This window comes from Lolium perenne, chromosome 5 (assembly GCF_019359855.2).
Source record: "Lolium perenne isolate Kyuss_39 chromosome 5, Kyuss_2.0, whole genome shotgun sequence".
Classification (NCBI taxonomy): Eukaryota; Viridiplantae; Streptophyta; class Magnoliopsida; order Poales; family Poaceae; genus Lolium; species Lolium perenne.
The window spans coordinates 54627191-54647410 of NC_067248.2; the positions used below are offsets into that span (position 1 = coordinate 54627191).

The 20220-nt window shown below is 44.7% G+C and overlaps 2 protein-coding genes across 2 annotated transcripts; one reads left to right on the plus strand and one right to left on the minus strand.

Annotated features, from left to right (window-relative positions):
- Window positions 1-7924: 7924 nt before the first annotated feature.
- LOC139831484 (uncharacterized) lies at window positions 7925-8709 on the minus strand. Its single transcript, XM_071820769.1, has 2 exons — window positions 8143-8709; window positions 7925-8026 (listed from the first exon to the last, which is right to left on the minus strand). The coding sequence occupies exons 1-2, from the start codon at window positions 8707-8709 to the stop codon at window positions 7925-7927; spliced, it is 669 nt and encodes a 222-aa protein (XP_071676870.1).
- A 909-nt stretch (window positions 8710-9618) lies between these two features.
- LOC139831485 (uncharacterized) lies at window positions 9619-10158 on the plus strand. The gene has a single exon (XM_071820770.1). It carries the CDS (start codon window positions 9619-9621, stop codon window positions 10156-10158), a length of 540 nt encoding a protein of 179 aa, XP_071676871.1.
- Window positions 10159-20220: the final 10062 nt, after the last annotated feature.

The following is a 20220-nucleotide window of genomic DNA, read 5'->3' on the forward strand; positions in this document are numbered from 1 at the left end:
CAAGATACATGTGGGCATAAAAATTCAAGAAAAAACAAAAAAAAAACACATAGTCTTGTCATATAGTAAGCATTCAATTTTATAAACAAGGTCTAGACATATTGAAACTAGAAAAATCATGTATCTACCCCAACCCTAAACTCTGTCTTATGAAGTCAAGCATGAAGAGAAGTAAATTTGTGTTTCAAACATGGAAATTTCAAAAACCTCCCACGAGCTTCATTTTGGAGTGATTAATAAGAAGGATCGATGCATGCTTACTTTTTCATATTCATGTTTTTAACTTGTTTAAATCTTTTTCAAACCTAGGATTTGACAAAAATTGAAATGGGCATAAAAAATAAAAAAAAATCAAAAAAATGAAAAACCAAAGCACATAGTTTTCTTATGTCACACGGTAAGAATTCAAGTTGATAAACAATATCTAGACATAATGAACCAAAAAAATCATGTATCTACCCCTAACCCTAAAATTTGTCTTTTGAAGTCAAGCATGAAGAGAAGTGGTTTTTGGTTTCAAACATATATAGAAATTTTAAAAACCTCCCAAGTGCTTCATTTTGGAGTGACTAAGAAGGATACATTCTTACTTTTTCATATTCATGTTTTAAACTTGTTTACCTCTTAGTCAAACCTAGGATTTGACCAAGATTCAAATGGGCATAAAAAAATGGAAGCACATAGTCTTGTCATATAGTAAGCATTCAAGTTGATAAGCAAGATCTAGACATATTTAAACCAGAAAAATCATGTATCTACCCCCTAACCCTAAACTCTGTCTTATGAATTCAAGCATGAAGAGAAGTGGGTTTTGGGTTTGAAACATGGAAATTTCAAAAACCTCCCAAAAGCTTCATTTTGGAGTGACTAAGAAGGATCCATAGGAAACTTTGTACTAATACAGTATAATAATCACCCGAGTTATTAGAGCAACAAGTCTATCACTTACGTGTGGTTCCCATGCGTGAGGTCCCACACTTCAGTGAACACAAGTCACGCACGCTAGGTAGGCAAACTCCCGATCATCTTCTTTGTCAAGAGAGAGGTATCAAGACTCTCTCTCCCTCTCTCTCTCCCTCTCTCCAATTATCCACCTCCATTGGCTGCCGTCCCTCTCTCCAATTATCGAGGCATCAAGACCTTGAAAGGTGCCATAGCTACGACGAGGATCAATCCGGATGGTGGCTACCATGTAAATCTTCGGGATTTAGACGTAATTTCTTGTTTATTTTATGTCATGTTGTAAACTGTGCTCTGATGCGTAATGGAAATCTGGGTCCTTCAGGATCGTACGGTTGTCCCTCTCACCAAAAAAAACATCTCTCTCATTCTCGGCCTCACTCGCTCGCACATCCTGCGCTCTGACAAACCCTGCACAAAAAGCAACATCATCACCCGAAAAAGGGGAGACACCATAAATAAGAGGGGCCCCGTGACTGCTCTCCCTTCGTCTCCTCCCGTGCGATCTCTCTTCCTCCGAGTTTCACTGGAGGGGCAAACACATGTGCTGCCTAGTAATAATAATAAAAACATAAAAAATGGACCTACGAATATATGATTAAATAAGTTAAACTAGGGTTTTGCCTAGTACTACTGATCAATTTCAAAAAAATCCAACTACGGGGTTCGATTTTGGCTTGCTAATATAAAATTAAATATTCTGAACTAGTATTACTCGAAAAAAACATTTTGTTATGCATTGTTTGGTACTTTTCATAGGTAGAGTGCTTACTCCCTCTGTTAGCAAATAGTCTTCTTATGTCATATATTAAGCATTCAAGTTGATAAACAAGGTCTAGACATATTCAAACCAGAAAAATCATGTATACCCTAACCCTAAACTCTATCTTATGAAGTCAAGCATGAAGAGAAATGGTATTGGGTTTCAAACATGGAAATTTCAAAACACTCCCACGAGCTTCATTTTGGAGCAACTAAAAAGGATTGATACATGCTTACTTTTTCATATTCATGTTTTAAACTTGTTTCAATCTTGGTCAAACCTAAGATTTGACCAAAATTCAAATGGGCATAAAAATTCAAATAAATCAAAAAATCAAAAACCCAAGCACATAGTCTTCTTATGTCATACAGTAAGCATTCAAGTTGATAAACAAGATCTAGACATATTCGAACCAGAAAAATCATGTATCTACCCCTAACCCTAAACTCTGTCTTATGAAGTCAAGCATGAAGAGAAGTGGCTTTTGGTTTCAAACATAGAAATTTTAAAAACCTCCCAAGAGCTTCATTTTGGAAGTACTAAGAAGGATACATGCTTACTTTTTCATATTCATGTTTTAAACTTGTTTAACTCTTGGTCAAACCAAGGATTTCACCAAAATACAAATGGGCATAAAAATTCAAAAAAACAAGAAAAACAAAAAAAAGCACATAGTCTTGTCATATAGTAAGCATTCAAGTTTATAAACATGGTATAGACATATTCAAACCAGAAAAATCATGTATCTACCCCTAACCCTAAACTCTGCCTTATGAAGTCAAGCATGAAGAGAAGTGGTTTTGGGTTTCAAACATGGAAATTTCAAAAACTTCCCACGAGCTTCATTTTGGAGTGACTAATAAGAAGGATCGATACATGCTTACTTTTTCATATTCATGTTTTAAACTTGTTTAAATCTTGGTCAAACCTAGGATTTGACCAAAATTGAAACAGGCATAAAAATTCAAAAAAAATAAAAAAAAGGAAAAACCAAAGCACATAGTCTTATTATGTCACAAAGTGAGAATTCAAGTGGATAAACAAGATCTAGACATATTAAAACCAGAAAAATCATGTATCTACCCCTAACCCTAAACTCTGTCTTATGAAGTCAAGCATGAAGAGAAGTGGTTCTTGGTTTCAAACATAAAAATTTCAAAAACCTCCCAAAAGCTTCATTTTAGAGTGACTAAGAAGGATCCATACATGCCTACTTTATCATATTCATGTTTTTAACTTGTTTAAATCTTGGTCAACCCGTAGACCAAAATTCAAATGGGCATAAAAATTCAAAAAATCAAAAAAAAAGAAAAACCAAAGCACGTAGTCTTCTTATGTCATTTAGTAAGAACATTCAAGTCGATAAACAAGGTCTAGACATATTCAAACCAGAAAAATCATGTATCTACCCCCTAACCCTAAACTCTGTCTTATGAATTCAAGCATGAAGAGAAGTGGGTTTTGGGTTTGAAACATGGAAATTTCAAAAACCTCCCAAAAGCTTCATTTTGGAGTGACATCGAAGAAGGATCAATACAAGCTTCATTTTTAACTTGTTTAAATCTTGGTCAAACCTAGGATTTAACCAAAATTGAAATGGGCATAAAAATTCAAAAAAAAAATAAAAAAATGAAAAACCGAACCACATAGTCTTCTTATGTCACAGAGTAAGCATTCAAGTTGATAAACAAGATCTAGACATATTCAAACAAGAAAAATCATGTATCTACCCCTAACCCTAAACTCTGTCTTATGAAGTCAAGCATGAAGAGAAGTGGTTTTTTGTTTCAAACATAGAAATTTTAAAAACCTACCAAGAGCTTCATTTTGAACTGACTAAGAAGGATACGGGCTTACTTTTTCATATTCATGTTTTAAACTTGTTTAACTCTTGGTCAAACCTAGGATTTGACCAAGATTCAAATGGTCATAAAAATAAAAAAATCAAAGCACATAGAGTCTTCGATCTTATGTCCTATAGTAAGCATTCAAGTTGATAAACAAGATCTAGACATATTCAAACCAGAAAAATCATGTATCTACCCCTAACCTAAACTCTGTCTTATGAAGTCAACCATGCATGAAGAGAAGTGGTTTTTGGTTTCAAACATAGAAATTTTAAAAACATCACAAGAGCTTCATTTTGGAGTGACTAAAAGGATACGGGCTTACTTTTTCATATTCATATTTTAAACATGTTTAACTCTTGGTCAAATTAACCTAGGATTTGACCAAAATTCAAATGGGCATAAAAATTCAAAAAAATGAAAAAAATGAAAAACCAAAGAACATAGACTTCTTATGTTATACAGTAAGCATTCAAGTTGATAAACGTACAAAGGTCGATCTAGACATATTCAAACCAGAAAAATCATGTATCTACCCCCTAACCCTAAACTCTGTCTTATGAAGTCAAGCATGAAGAGAAATGGTATTAGGTTTCAAACATGGAAATTCCAAAAACCTCCCACGAGCTTCATTTTGGAGTGACTAAGAAGGATCGATTTTACTTAGGTATGTAGTATTGTACATCACAAATGTGAAATGAAATAGATGATGTGAATCTCTATAAAACCTAAACCCTAATTAAACCCCTAGACCCTAACCCTAAACCTTGTATATAAACCATAAACCTATATATCACTACCAAAAAATGAGTCATGCGATTCAAATGTTTGGCATTGTTTTCTCCTAGCATGCAATGCTGCCACACACACTTCTGGGGAAGCGAGGCCTTAAACACATGGTTCAAAAAAATATGCAGGGTTCTTGTCTAAGAAATAGAAGTGTATATATATATGCCATGTTTATTTGGTATTGCTCATAGAGGTATTATGTAAACCACAAATGATATGACTATGCATGCTTTGTTTCGATCTTTTCTATCAAGCCCCACAATAACTTAATTCGGCTTGTTTTGAAATTTAGATAGGTCGATCAATCTCACGATGCTCTCGCCCTGCTTGTTTTAATTTGTGCTAGTAGGAGGGTGCGGTGCATGTGTTTGGCCATTATTATATAAAATGTACTTGGCTCGATCCACACATTTAGGTCACACACCCATGTATTTTTTAAATTATTTTTTTGATCTGTACTTCATCTACACAGTGTTTCAAATTTGCATTTTATCGGATTTAGCCCAAGAAATTGTATATATATATGGATGCACATTGAGATAATTCATGAAACCTTGGAAATGGTCATCTTGTCATGCATGTTTCCCCGCGAATGGAAATTTGGTTGGTGGCAGACAAGCAAAAACACATTTATGGGTGACAACACCAAATGCACATATTTTGCAAAGTATTCATGCGTGCATGATGAAAAGTTGCAAATATATACATAAAATTAGGCCATGATTCAAAAGTTTGGCATGGTTCTTGTGTAGTGTTACCAAGCTCACATGCATTTTGGAGGAAATTTAGTTAGACGAAGTCCAACATGGTTCCAATCTACTTGAGGGCTCTTCTCTAAAACACTGGTGTGGCATCTCTGGTATTTTCCCTAGCTATATGTACAAAATGATGAATAATCCATGTTTTTCGATTGCTTTTTTTGAATCACGTGTGCCTTGATTTAAAATCTAGGTGAAATCACTTGGGGAGGGGGGCGAATGTGTTTCTTTTTGATGCATTGCTCATATTTCCGAGTTTTTTTTGGGTCCCACAAATCCAGGATAGCATCACCCCCCCACCCTTCATGCGGTAAAAGTTTTAGGTGAGTAGTAGAATGGCATGACCACCTAGTTTCAAGTAAAAGTTTGAATATAACCAAAATATACCAATTGATAGTTGAGTTAACTTGGCTTCATGGAAAAAATAATGTCTTGTAAATGAGATAACTTGGCTTTCCTACCCTTGGATCCATAGGAAACTATGGAGTACTAATACATTATAATAATCACCCCAGTACACCAACAGGTCTGTCACTTACGTGTGGTTCCCATGCGTGAGGTCCCACACTTCAGTGAGCACAAGTCATGTGTCCACCAGTCTAGAGGCTCGAGTTAAAAGAATAGCCCTCTATAAAGAAACATCAATCTCCATAAACATCAATCTCCCTTCTCAGTTCTCACTGCTCCCCCCTCGCTCGCGCCGCTGCCGCCACAACCCCCCGCGCCCCTTTCTGATCCCTCATCAGACCTTAGACTATGAAGTTGCCTGTGCCGAAGAAGCAGCCTCTGAAGCCGACAATCCAGTGCATCAACCACTGGTGCGGGAGGGAGTTCCCTTACAACGAGGAAGACAAGCACATGATGGCGTGCCCGCACGGCTCTTGCTTCTGGACGCACCCCGGCTGCAAATTCGCCGAGTCGCAGGTACCGTTCATCCTACACCTCAAAGAAGCCCACTTGACCGTTGTGGATAGGTTCCCGTACGACGAGGACTTCAGATTGGTTCATCTGAAGGTGCCGGCACCGGGCTCGCCAAAACGACAGTTCATCGGCTACGGTACGGATGGCGTATTGTTCGCCTTGCACATCCACCCTTGCGGCATGGACACCGCAGTATCCTTCGTGTGCGTCAGGCCGGCGGCGTGCATCTTGCCCTGGTATAGGGTGACGATGTGGGCGAACGGCCCGCAGATGCCGGGGCCGCGTAAGCTTACCGGGGAACATTTGTTTGACGTGGTGAAGGCGGTATTAGAGCCGACGAGCAGCCCGACTCCGGGCACAGTTTCTTTGGGAGATGTCACTTCGTTCCTCTCGGTGCCTCCGCGGTACATGTGCGGCAATGAATCATCGAAGCATCTGACTATCTATTTGTGCATCGATAAGGAGTGAGTGAACATAACACTACCCTCAATCTTATTGGGACGATGCTAATGCGGATTTAAGTAATGCTGAATTAATTTGTTTTTCTTGTTATAGGGTGCCTTAGGAAGGGTGTGTCTGGGGCTTCCGGCTTGAAAGTACTCAGGACAAGGACTAAAAGAGACGTTTTGTTGATGGTTCTTGTCAGGACGGCCATAGTGTTGGAGGTGGTCATCTACTTCTGTGGGGAAGGACCTTATTGATGTTCCAATCTTTACTACTTAGACCTTTATCTAAAAATGTTGAGGGATTGGATGTATTTTATGTTTACCATGAATTAGTCTATGTCATATGTAACCCAATTCGCCGATTAATGCAACTCTAGATCCTTCACTGTCATATGACTACTAAAACAAAATAAATAAATAGGCATTTTAAGTGTAATGCACATTTAATCAAGCCACATAATGTTGGCGTACTTGTAAACAATCAGGTTTACTATTGTTGGCATGTGGGATACAATTTCCCGGGGCAATACCCAATCTAGCTTGTTCAATTTGAACGGCCGGTTTGTATCCTTGGTAGTATCTTTTTTTAAGCTAATGATTTTCTCCATAAATATGGTGAGAATTTAAGTCTTATTACGCTTGTATTTTGGCCGCATATAAGACCTGCATAATCTAAACTATATAACATCAATCATACTACCGTTGAACCGAAGTTTTTTTGTTATTACATATGCATATTTTGTTAGTCAAAAAACTGATCACCCAGGGCTAAGTGTAAGATTAATAATCCGATATGGAGCTAGGGTGTTCTAGACATGCATGAAGATTCTCCGCAAAGAAGCTAGCTATATATCCTCTATTGCGAGGCTTCACTGCACCCAAAATAAAGTGTAGTAGAGTACTAGTACTATACTCCACTGCACTTCTATGTCTACTTCACCACTTTCAATACATTAAAACATAAATATAGACCATTTGAAACTTTCTAGAGTACAATCAAGCGCTTCAGTTTAATTCATGGGGCTACATAATTCATCTTCCTGCTTACCCTCTCGGGATGCTAATTCTTTTTGTTCTCTTTATCTTCCAAGATTTACTTTTCATATTTTTTAAAATTAATCCTTTGTTTTTTCATGGGCAATGGTTTGCATCGTTATTATTTTGCAGGAGTAATTCATTCTCATGGCTTCGATTCACGAGCGAGGGATGCAACTAGGGGCCCAACATGTATTCTTTTTTTAGATAACAGGCAGATTTACCCGACTTTAACTTAATAAAGCCTTACGGTAGCCAGTTAGGATTACAAACTGCTGGGTAGTACAGCTTAGCCACACAGACACGACATGGGAAGATCCAACATAGCGGAACACACGGCAAGATAAAGATAACACTAATGATTCCTCACACGCCCAAGTCCCGAACCAGGAGGAGGCTACTTCTTCATGCCGCCGCGGGCTTCAAGTGCACGTACAGCTCCCTTAGCTCTTGTGCCATCCAGTTTAGCCCCTCCTTTTCTCTTGATTTGAACTTTAGGCTCCACAGCTTCAAAAAAAAAAAAATTTATAAATAATCTCAGCTGGGTTAGAAATAACTTTCTTTTCGATCGCAAGCTTATTTCGCGTATTCCAAAGGGCCCAGGATTGCGCCAGGAAGAGCACCCACAACAGCCTCCTAGCATATCCAGAGAAACCAGAGAGGATGGCATGGAATTGGGCGAAGTTGGTCGGGCACCAGTTGCACCCCAGCAGCTGGCGTAAAACCGACCAAGCAAACTTTGCCAGGGAACAAGCGAAGAATATGTGGCTTGCATCCTCCGGGGCGCCACAGAGGGCACAAAGACCATTGGAAGGGCCGTGTCTAGTCAGAATTTGTTGTCCCGAAGGCAACTTATCCAGCGCCAACTGCCAGGAGAAAATCTTGATTTTAAGCGGTACTTTGGATTTCCACATGTCCTTGTGATGGGCGACAGTCTTACCCTGGGAGAGTTGGGTGTACATAGATTTGACCGAAAAAGAGCCATTCGGTTCTAGGTGCCAGGAGACCTTATCCATGCCATCGGCGAGGAGCACCTGACTCACCAAGTCTTGCAGCTCACCCCAAAGCTGCAAGTTTTCCTGATCAAGCGAACGGCGGAAGCGGACTTGAAGGGAATCGAGGCTGAGAGCTTCTGCAACTGAGATATCTTGGTCGTCATAGATGGCGAAGAGCCATGGAAAGGACTCCATGTTGGGACCCCTCCCAATCCACCAGTCCTTCCAGAAGCTAGTGCGCCTCCCGTTCCTCACCTCGTGTTTAGCTCCGACCTTGAAAAGATGTTTAATTTTATGTAAGCTTTTCCAGAGCGGAGAGCCTCCATGGCCAGAGCCCGAGAAGATATCCGAGGCGTCTGGGTATTTGGCATGCATGATACGAGCCCAGATCGTGTCATCTTTATGATATAACCGCCAGATCCACTTCAGGACTAAGGCCAAATTCATTTTCTTTGTGTTCAGAAGTCCCAGGCCCCCAACATGTATTCTATAGTTCACGAGCTAAGATTCTTACACTGTTGATTTTACAACTTGCTTTACCTTTTTGATCATATACTCCTACATTCCATTCTGTATATCGTTTTGTTCAAAATAGCGTTTTGTTCAAAATAGTGCGAGTAAGCGTTTTGTTTCCCCTCTATGCCTATAGGGTATATGATAACCCTATACTATTTGTTAGATTTCCCTCATCATTTTCGAAGAACAAGGACAAATGTTTTGTTCAGTGATACTCCTTCACTAGAATTACCATGACTCTAATACAGAGGGTGTTGCCGAAGGTTTGTCGTTTCCTCCAGTACATTAATTTTCTATTTCAAGCTTTTGCCATACCTTCTGTAACAAATTAGGGATAATGGACAGTTGATGTATATGAATGACTGCATAATTTTGTTATTCTTTTCCATTGAATTACAACAAAGGTATGATCAAAGGGTCAACCTAACTATGCAGTTGCCTCACATGTAATCACCTACCTATTAGCTTATTTTTCTGCCACAACGCGTGGGGTTTCATCTAGTTAATAAAGCCACCACCATCTTTCTTCTCCACTCACCCCTCCCCTCCCCTCCCCATCAATATCCTTTTCAAAGCAAATTAAAGAGGATGGAGTGCCCCCATGACGGGCGCGGGAGCGTGGTCGCCTACAACGGGCTCCACGACCACGAGCTCGCGTGCCTGCACGGCCCGTGCGACTGCACAGAGGCCGGCTGCGACTTCGCTGCCTCGCCAGCAGTGCTCATCGCCCATCTCATAGAAATCCATTCGATTTGTGTGGACATGATCCCGTACGGCACCGTGAGGGCGTTCATCATCCCGGTGCTGGCACCGCCAGAGCCAAGACATCCGGTCATCGTCTACGGGAACGATGGTACCGTGTTCGTCTCGCACACATATATTCATGTCAATCCGGAGAATAGATTCGTGCTGGCCAGCCTATCCGTTGAGTGCGTTAGGTCGGCGGCGTGCGTGTGGCCGAAGTACAGGGTGCATTTGTGGTCGCACGGCAAGCCATCACCTAAGCGCTTTGATATCGGTTCAATGGAGTCCAAGTATTCGGTCAATTTTCTGGCAAAGAGCAGGACGGCGCCGCGCAGCCAGCACATCGGAAGACTCGGAACTACGATGGTCGTTGAGATGGTTTGAACCGTGCACGGAGCTGACTATCTAGGTGCGCATCGATAGGTGATACATGCGTCTATCTTAATCTTCATGTTTATCTAATGGAAATTGCGGTTTATGCAGTACTGAATTAATTAATTTTTGTTGTCAACAGGGACTCTTCGGACGGAGGTTCCTATTTGGACTAGAGCGGCGGGTTTAGGCTACCAACTATGGGATTTTTTCATTCAGGGGATTCACTAGGGCGGCCCTAACGACGATATATAATATTATTTGGCGGAGAGGGACTTGCTTGCGTTTCCAATCTTCAGTTAGGGCCCTTTATGTAAACACTAAGCGCTTGATTGTATTCTGTGTTTATGTTCACATACTCTATGGTGTAAAATATGGAATCCCAACGTCCGATTAAATGCACCTCTGGACCCTGCCAGGCATTTCCCTTGTTATCTTTTCTTTTTTACATATACTGCAACCAGTGCTCAACGTGCAGTCCCTCGGCTTGGGTGCTAGATGCTACTAAAAGGGATCGGAGAGAGAATACAACTTTACTAAATCCGAGTTAACTACTAAAAGGGATCGGAGGGAGAATACAACTTTACTAAATCCGAGTTAACTACTAAAAGGGATCGGATGGAGTAGTTTATGTAATCACGGCCTTCCGTTTAATTATGTGTTGATGAACACTGTGCTATTTGTGGAGCGTCCCAGTGATGTCCATTCCTGTATCAAGATCTGTGCTAGAAATTAGTAGCACTCCTAATTTTTTGCCTGTAATTAGTACTCATATATGAATTGGTTGGATTATTTTTTATCCATACAATGATCATGCCAGCAAATGGAGGTGAACATGGCCCACATAGGGAGCCAGCTGGGGAATGAGCTCTCCCTCACCCTGGAGTTTGAGCCTGTTCACGTAGATTTGTTGTTCGAGAACAAGATCTGCCTTTATCTTTAGCAAGGCATCAATACCTTTACTGCCGAGCTTGACAGGCTTAATGAGCAGAAAGGCTTTTCTGTAGAACTGCATAACCAGAGCATCACATTGATGAATGATGATGATGCAAACACCACCATCAAGGGCGAGGGTTCGTCCGGTTAAGTTTCTAGCGGGGTGTCCTTCAGTTGATTCTTATTTTCTAATTGTTTTTACATTTATTTACATCTCACAGGGCCGGCGGTTCAAACGTCTCCCCGGTAACCACAACGACAGCGGCGCCACAAGTCTAGCCGTCGGAAGCTAAGTTCGGCCCCGTTTCCCGGCCAACCCAGGTAGGCTGTATGCCTCTGTCCACTTGTTTTTTATAGTTTATGTAATACTACTTTCCGATTAATTATGTGTTGATGAACCCTATGGTATTTGTGGAGGGTCTGAGTGTTGTCCATTTCTTTATCAATATTCATGCTAGAAATTAGTACTCCTATTTTTTGCTGGTAATTAATACTCATATATGAATGGGTTGATTTGTTTTTTTCATACAATGATTGTTGTAGTAAAAGGAGGAGAACAAGGCCCACATAGGAAGCCAGCTGGAGAATTAAAACTCCCTCACCCTGGAGTGTGATCGTCTTCACAGAGATTTGGCGTTGGAGAAGGAGATCTCCCTTCATCTTGCGCGAGGCGTCAATAACCTTACTTCCGAGTGGGACATGCTTAAGGAGCAGAACGCCTACTGGCTGGAACTGAACAACAAGAGCGTCACATGGACGGATAGTGGAAGCAACCTCATCAAGTATCTCATGGAAGAGAGGTTGATGCTGCACATGGAGCTGGCAATAGCTTCACAGGAAGATGCAAACTGTGGCGGCCAAATGCAGGGCTGAAACAATTTATTTTCAGAGGCGCTATAATGTAGCGCCAAAAACAGAATATAATGAAAAATAGAGTGCAGTAAAACAGAAGACCAAACAAAGACTAGAAATAGATATAAAATAGGATAAAATGAGCTTGGTAGATACTCCGTACTTCATATTTTTACAAAGTAGTGCGATAAAACTAAACTAAAACTCGACATCTGACGAGTCCGGTGTCGTGCCCGACACCGGATCCGACGAGAAGAGGTCAATCCAACGGGTGTCATCATCGCTAATGGTGGTCAGCCCGGCGAGCTGCGCTTGGATCAAGGCCCGCTTCGTCGCCTTCTCCCCCCTTCGTCGTGCGCGGTCCTTCTTCTTCGCAGCCTGCCTCGTCGACTTCTCCGCCCTCCATCTGCGGAAGTCCTTGTTCTCGGCGGCGACGTCCTCAGGGAGCGGGCTGCCCACTCGTGCACCGCGCACTCGTCCCGCTCGGTGATGCGCAAACGACGCTCCGTCTCGCGGCGGCGCTGTTCCTCCTGTCTAATCATGGAAATTCATCGAAGATCGTGGGCGCCCGAGCCGCCACACCACGGCGTCGTACGCGCGCGCGGTCTCGTATGTGCCGAGGCCGATGCGCTCGCTGATAACGCGTGAAGCACACGTCCGTTGGGAACCCCAAGAGGAAGGTGTGATGCGTACAGCAGCAAGTTTTCCCTCAGTAAGAAACCAAGGTTATCGAACCAGTAGGAGTCAAGGGCCACGTGAAGGTTGTTGGTGGAGGAGTGTAGTGCGGCGCAACACCAGTGATTCCGGCACCAACGTGGAACCTGCACAGCACATCACAGTACTTTGCCCCAACTTAACAGTGAGGTTGTCAATCTAACCGGCTTGCTGAAAATAAAGGATTAAACGTATGGTGTGGAAATGATGTTTGTTTGCAAAGAACAACAAAGAACAGAGATTGCAGTAGATTGTATTTCAGATGTAGAAGAATGGACCGGGGTCCACAGTTCACTAGTGGTGTCTCTCCAATAAGATAAATAACATGCTGGGTGAACAAATTACAGGTGGGCAATTGACAAATAAAGATTCATATACATATCATGATGATCACTATGAGATTTAATCAGGGCATTACGACAAAGAACATAGACCGCCATCTAGCATGCATCTATGCCAAAATAGTCCACCTTCAGGTTAGCATCCGCACCCCTTCCAGTATTAAGTTGCAAACAACAGACAATTGCGTTAAGTATGGTGCGTAATGTAATCAACACAAATATCCTTAGACAAAGCATTGATGTTTTATCCCTAGTGGCAACAGCACATCCACAACCTTAGAACTTTCTGTCACTGTCCCGGATTCAATGGAGGCATGAACCCACTATCGAGCATAATTACATCCTCTTGGAGTTACAAGTATCAACTTGGCCAGAGCCTCTACTAGAACGGAGAGCATGCAAGAACATAAACAACACATATATGATAGATCAATAATCAACTTGACATAGTATTCTATATTCATCGGATCCCACCAAACACAACATGTAGCATTACAAATAGATGATCTTGATCATGTTAGGCAGCTCACAAGATCTAAACATGATAGCACAAGAGGAGAAGACAACCATCTAGCTACTGCTATGGACACATAGTCCAAGGATGAACTACTCACGCATCAGTCCGGAGGCGGGCATGGTGATGTAGAGCCCTCCGGTGATGATTCCCCTCTCCGGCAGGGTGCCGGAGGCGATCTCGTGAATCCCCCGAGATGGGATTGGCGGCGGCGGCGTCTCTAGAAGTATTTCCGTATCGTGGCTCTCGGTAATAAGGTTTTCGCGACGGAGAGTTTAAGTAGGCGGAAGGGCAGCGCAGGGGGCGCCCGAGGGCCCCACACCATAGGGTGTCGCGGGCCCCACCCTAGCCGCGCGGCCCTGTGGTGTGGGCGCCTCGTCGCCCCACCTTGTATGCTCTTCGGTCTTCTGGAAGCTCCGTGGAAAAATAAGACCCTGGGCGTTGATTTCTTCCAATTCCAAGAATATTTCCTTTGTAGGATTTGTGAAAACAAAAACAGCAGAAAAACTGCAACTGGCGCTTCGGCATCTTGTTAATAGGTTAGTGTCGGAAAATGCATCATAATGATGTAAAGTATGTATAAAACATGTGAGTATTGTCATAAAAGTAGCATGGAACATAAGAAATTATAGATACGTTTGAGACGTATCAAGCATCCCCAAGCTTAGTTCCTACTCGCCCTCGAGTAGGTAAACGATAACAACAATAATTTCTGAAGTGACATGCTGTTATCACCAGAATGTGACCAGGCCGGAGGACCAAGCCAGAGGTGGGCCGCGATCAAGATAGATGTGAAGATTATACATAGAAGGAATACATGAATCGGCCTTTTATACCAAATTGGGCTAAAATACCCATGTATCTGTAATACATTAGATCGCATGTTAGTTTAGAAGTTAGAATCTATCTCGTGCACGATTTAGTGCACGCCCACATTAGAAGTCCCCTGGACTATAAATATGTACCTAGGGTTTATGGAATAAACAACAACCAACGTTCAACACAAACCAATCTCGGCGCATCGCCAACTCCTTCGTCTCGAGGGTTCCTCCGGTAAGCACCATGCTGCCTAGATCGCATCTCGCGATCTAGGCAGCACGAGCCTGCCTAGTTGTTCATGCGTTGCTCGTACTGAAGCCTTTTTGATGGCGAGCAACGTAGTTATCGTAGACGCGTTAGGGTTAGCATCGTTCTTAGCATCATATGCTCGCGTAGTGCAACCCTTGCGCGTCTAGCCGTCCTTGCGCCTCATCATGGGTGCAGGGGCGGCACCCCGCTTGATCTTTATTTAGTAGATCTGATCCGTTATGGTCGCTCCTTGATTCATCAAGGATTAGTTTAATATCTGCAATAGTTAGGCCTTACAAAGGGTTGGAGGATCCAGCGGCATGCAGGGTGTAGTTTGCTGCCCCTAGACAGGACGTTCCGAGGATCAACCTAGTGTTGGTTTTTAGGCCTTGTCTAGGGCTGGCTTACGTTTACCGTGCGTGAGCGCGAGGCCCAATCGTGAGTAGGATGATCCGATTATGCGGTGAAAACCCTAGATCGTCGTGGATCTCATATGCTTTATCTTGATCAAGCAGGACCACCATATATTCGGCCACCTTGGACGAATCATGGGTGGATCGGCTCCATGAGCCGATTCACAGGACAACCTGAGAGCCGATCGAGGCTCGTATTTAACGTGTACGTGCGTGCCCTGCAGGAAACTAAGCGAGGCATCATCCACACCTTTCTGACCAGGTATAGGTCAGGTGGCACGCCCTTGCGACCCGCATCGGCGCGCGACCAGGAGGCTTTGCGGGCCGTCGCTCTGAGGGACTGGGGCCAGCCGCAGCCCTAGTCATTCCCGGCTCTACGGTGTTGGCCAGTCACTGCCCGCCGGTGGGTTTCTGACGTCAACACATTCTGGCACGCCCGGTGGGACACATCTTCATGGACTATCTTCAACGACAACCACCTCACCATCCACATCAGAGATGGCGGAAGAAACTCCGGTCACCTACGAGGAGCTTACTGGCGAGCTCAAGAAGAGGTACGACGAGGTCAAGTCTGCCCTCGAAGCCGACCTAATCGGCTCTTCCCACTACACCCGCTCCCATGGCATCGGCACCAACGTGGTGAAGCTGGGGTACCACCCTGGTGAGGGTAGTGATGAGGGCGGCTGCTCCCACAGCAAGGGTGAGGAAGAAGCCGATCCCAGCGGTCGGACCATATCACACGCACCACCAGCTCTCCCAGTATTCGGCGTCGACCTCTCAGGTGACGGAAAGCTGGGATTCGGGTTCACATCGGCTGACGAGCTAGAGGAAGTCGACATTGGCCCCGGGGATAAGCCGCGGCCAACTTTTATCAGCAGGAAGTTAGACCCGCAGCTCAGGAGTCAGATGATTGCTCTCTTGAAAGAGTACCCAGATTGCTTCGCATGGGACTACACGGAGATGCCTGGGCTGGACAGGAGCATCATCGAGCATCGACTCCCCCTGAAGAAAGGATTTCGGCCCTTCCAGCAACGAGCACGACAAATGAAGGCCGAAATCCTAGACGAGGTCAAGAAAGAGATCGAGAAGATGTTGGCTGCCGGATTCATCAGGCCATGCAGGTACGCGGAATGGATATCCAGTATCGTTCCAGTGGAAAAGAAGGACGGCCGGTGGCGGGTGGCTATCGATTTCCGCGACCTTAACAGAGCTACGCCAAAAGATGAATACCCGATGCCTGTGGCGGAAACTTTGATCAATGCAGCTGCTGGCCATAAGGTTTTAAGCTTCATGGATGGCAACGCCGGCTATAACCAGATCTTCATGGCCCCAGAAGACATTCACAAGACTGCATTCAGAGTACCAGGGGCAGTAGGCTTATTTGAATACGTGGTCATGACCTTTGGATTGAAGAATGCCGGCGCGACGTATCAGAGAGCCATGAATTATATATTCCACGATCTGATCGGCAAGCTGGTGGAGATCTACATTGATGATGTGGTGGTCAAATCTGTCTCCATGAAGGGACACTTGGAAGATTTACGACAGGTACTAGACCGAACTCGAAAGTTCGGACTGAGAATGAACCCAAAGAAGTGTGCCTTTGGAGTGACGGCCGGCCAGTTCCTAGGATTTTTGGTCCATGAGCGAGGAATTGAGATCGGCCTGAAGAGTCAGGAGGCAGTGCGCACCATGCAGCCGCCCACTACGAAGAAGGAACTGCAACGCCTTATCGGCAAGATCAACTTCGTTCGCCGATTCATCTCTAACCTGTCAGGACGGATCGAGCCGTTCATGGGTTTAGTAAAGACTAAGTCCGATGACGAATTTCACTGGGGGGCAGAACAGCAGCAGGCGTTCGATGACATCAAACGGTATCTGACGACACCGCCCGTGCTAGTACCGCCCCAACAAGACAGGCCGTTCTACATTTACTTGTCAGTAGCGGACACATCCATCGCCTCGGTGGTGGTGCAACTCTACGACGGCGTTGAGAGGGTCGTTTTCTACCTCAGCAGAAGGATGTTGGACGCGGAGACAAGGTATCCTGAGGTCGAGAAATTGTGCCTCTGTCTGTTCTTCACCTGTACCAAGCTGCACCATATCCTTTTGACGGCAGAGATCTTCGTCATATGCAAGTCCGACGTTGTCAAGCACATGTTGTCGGCCCCCGTGTTGAAAGGACGATTGGGTAAATGGATGCTGGCGTTGTCAGAATTCGACCTGCGGTATCAGCCTGCGAAAGCAGTCAAAGGACAAGCATTAGCCGATCTCATAGCTGAGCGGATCAATACCAATATAGCAGCACTATCCATACGTGCATGGGCTATGTTCTTCGACGGATCGGCTTGCGACGGTGGGTGCGGCATCGGTATTCTGCTCGTATCGCCTAGAGGGACGGAATACTCCTTCTCCATCAGGTTGTCGACCCCCTGCACCAACAACGTGGCGGAGTATGAAGCGATACGAAAGGGGATGGAGTTACTACTAGAAGCCGGAGCGGAAGCAGTAGAACTGTTTGGAGATTCCAAGTTGGTGATCAACCAGCTCACGGATGAATATAAGTGCGAGAGTGAATCGCTTTTCCCATATTGGATGGAATGCCGTGAGCTAATGACACAGTTTCGATACATCAACTTCAATTGGGTTCCAAGATCCCAGAATACCGAGGCCAACAATCTCGCGCAAATGGCGTCAGGCTACATAGATACACCTGAAGGGTCAGAGGTTCAGGTCCAATTCCTGGAACAAGATGATTGGAGAGCCGAAATCTTCAAATACTTAAAAGATTCGGCTCGGGGGGCACCTAAGCGGATAAGATACAAAGCCATGAAGTATGTCCTCATAGGAGACGACATGTTCTACAGGACGTTGGAAGGGTTACTACTCAAGTGCCTAGGACCAACTGAGTCTAATCGGCTCTTACATGAAGTGCACGAAGGCGCTTGTGGAACTCATCAGTCGGCTCACAAGATGAAGTGGCTGATCAGACGCTCAGGGTTCTATTGGCCCACCATGCTTGAGGATTGTTTCAATTACTACAAGGGGTGCCAGGCATGCCAGATGTTCGGGAAGATTCAGATGGTACCGGCATCAGCAATGAACCCGATCATCAAACCTTGGCCATTCCGAGGGTGGGGCATGGACATGATTGGAAAAATCCATCCGGCTTCGAGCAAGAAACACGAATTTATCTTGGCCATCACAGATTACTTCACCAAGTGGGTGGAGGCCGTCCCTATGAAAAAGGTAAAATCAGAAGATGTGATTAAGTTCGTGAAAGAACACGTGATTCATAGGTTCGGGGTTCCCCAAACCATCACGACCGATGGAGGCTCGGTCTTTGTGTCTAAAGAATTCAGGGGATTCTGCGATGAAATGGGGATCAAGCTGATCCGATCATCTCCGTACTATGCTCAGGCGAACGGGCAAGCTGAGGCGTCCAATCAGAGTTTAATCAAGCTGATCAAGAGAAAGATTGAAGAAAACCCAAGGGATTGGCATGAGAAGTTATCAGAAGCATTATGGGCCTACCGCATGTCATGCCATGGAGCTATAAAGACTTCGCCGTACCAGCTCGTTTATGGGCAAGAAGCCGTATTACCTTGGGAGATTACGGCTGGGTCAAGACGTGTCACGTTTCAGGACGACCTGACGGCAGATGAATATGCGACTTTGATGAGTGACACCATTGAGGACGCAACAGAGCTGAGGCTTTGGTCGTTGGAAAAGATCAAGGAAAACAAGGCCAGGGTAGCTCGGGCCTACAATAAGAAGGTTAGGCCAAAAGAGTTTCAGGTTGGTGACCTGGTATGGGAGGCTGTGTTGCCGTTAGGAACCAGGGACAAGGCATATGGCAAGTGGTCTCCTAATTGGCACGGTCCGTATAAAGTCGTCCAGGCCTTGAAAGGTAATGCATACATGTTGGAAGAGTTGGACGGGCAGAAGTTCCCAGTGGCCGTAAATGGTCAACACCTCAAGAAATATTTCCCAAGCATGTGGGATGATGGGCACTAAGGTAGGGAGGCCGATTAGAATCGGCCAGCAAAAGGGGACGATCCGAAGTGTGGGGGCCGATGCAATCGGCCGTAAAAAAAATACAAAAGCCGATGTCGCCGCCATCGACTCTAGAACAATTATGGTGTTCAGTTTAGCCTCACGAGTGTTCTGGAGCACGTCCTTGCTGGTGTCCTCGCCTTGACTGAGGCTCGGGGGGCAGCTGATCTAGTGGATGCTCTATCAAGAGCCGAATGGGGTTGCTCAGATTAGCCGATGAATGATCATCGGCTGTGGAATTGTAAAAAGACCATGGTCAGAAGGAAAATGATAATCCGGTTTGTTTGCTATCGGTCCTGGTGTGGCGAGCAGGAAGATGGAGATTGAATTAATGAAAGAAAGATTGAACGAACAATTCTTATTAATTCAAAGGGACGGCTTTACAAGAAGAGCCGAGGGCTCCCAAAAGAGGGATCTGGTGCCTAGTGCACTGCTAACTGCTATTCCTACTCCACTAGTCGTCGCCGTCTTCATCATCGCCGTCGTCGTCGGCGCTACTCCCCGGAAGCTCCTCGCCATCGCTGTCCCAGCTGTCGGCTGGAGCTTCCTCCTCCTCCTCGTCATCATCATCGTCCTCGCTGTCCGCCCAGGTGCGGAGGCGCTTCGTTGGAGGATATCCTGCGGAGGAGGAATCATCTTCCTCCTCCTCATCCTCCTCTTCCTCGTCATCCTCGTCGTCCTCGCTGTCCGCCCACATGCGGGAGCGCTTCTTCAGCGGGAGCTTGGCGGAGGGGGAAGCCTCAGTCCCTTCCGCTCTTTTTTCTTCCTTCTCCTTGTCGGACGGAATGGGATTCGCCCCGGAACGAGGATTGTCCTCTTCCTTGCTCTGTGGCGCCGATTGGATGGAGAGGCTGGAAGCGGAGGAGGAAGAGGAAGACATTGCTACAGAAGAAGAGGGTTTTTTGGTGTCAACCGCTAGAACAGAGGAAGGGGATGAAGAGGACTGGTCAGTTGGCATGGTTAAATAATGAGGAGCCTAGTGGAGTTTCAATGCCATTGCAGTTTCCGAGGAAGTGGTGCTGGAGCTGTCAAATCTCACAGAGGAGTGGGGAAGACAAGGCGTCATGATGACGGTTGCTGCAGCAGTTCTGCCACGACATGACCCAGCGAAAGAAAGCATAATGATTTTGGAAATGTCATTTCCAAAACCAGGGGGGCATGTGTTATCACCAGAATGTGA

Coding starts and splice junctions, on each gene's coding strand:
- LOC139831485 (XM_071820770.1), top strand. CDS start 9,619: ATGGAGTGCCCCCATGACGGGCGCGGGAGCGTGGTCGCCTACAACGGG.
- LOC139831484 (XM_071820769.1), bottom strand. CDS start 8,709: ATGGAGTCCTTTCCATGGCTCTTCGCCATCTATGACGACCAAGATATC. Junction 8,027..8,142: donor ATGCTAGGAGGCTGTTGTGG/GTGCTCTTCCTG, acceptor TTTTTTTTGAAG/CTGTGGAGCCTAAAGTTCAA.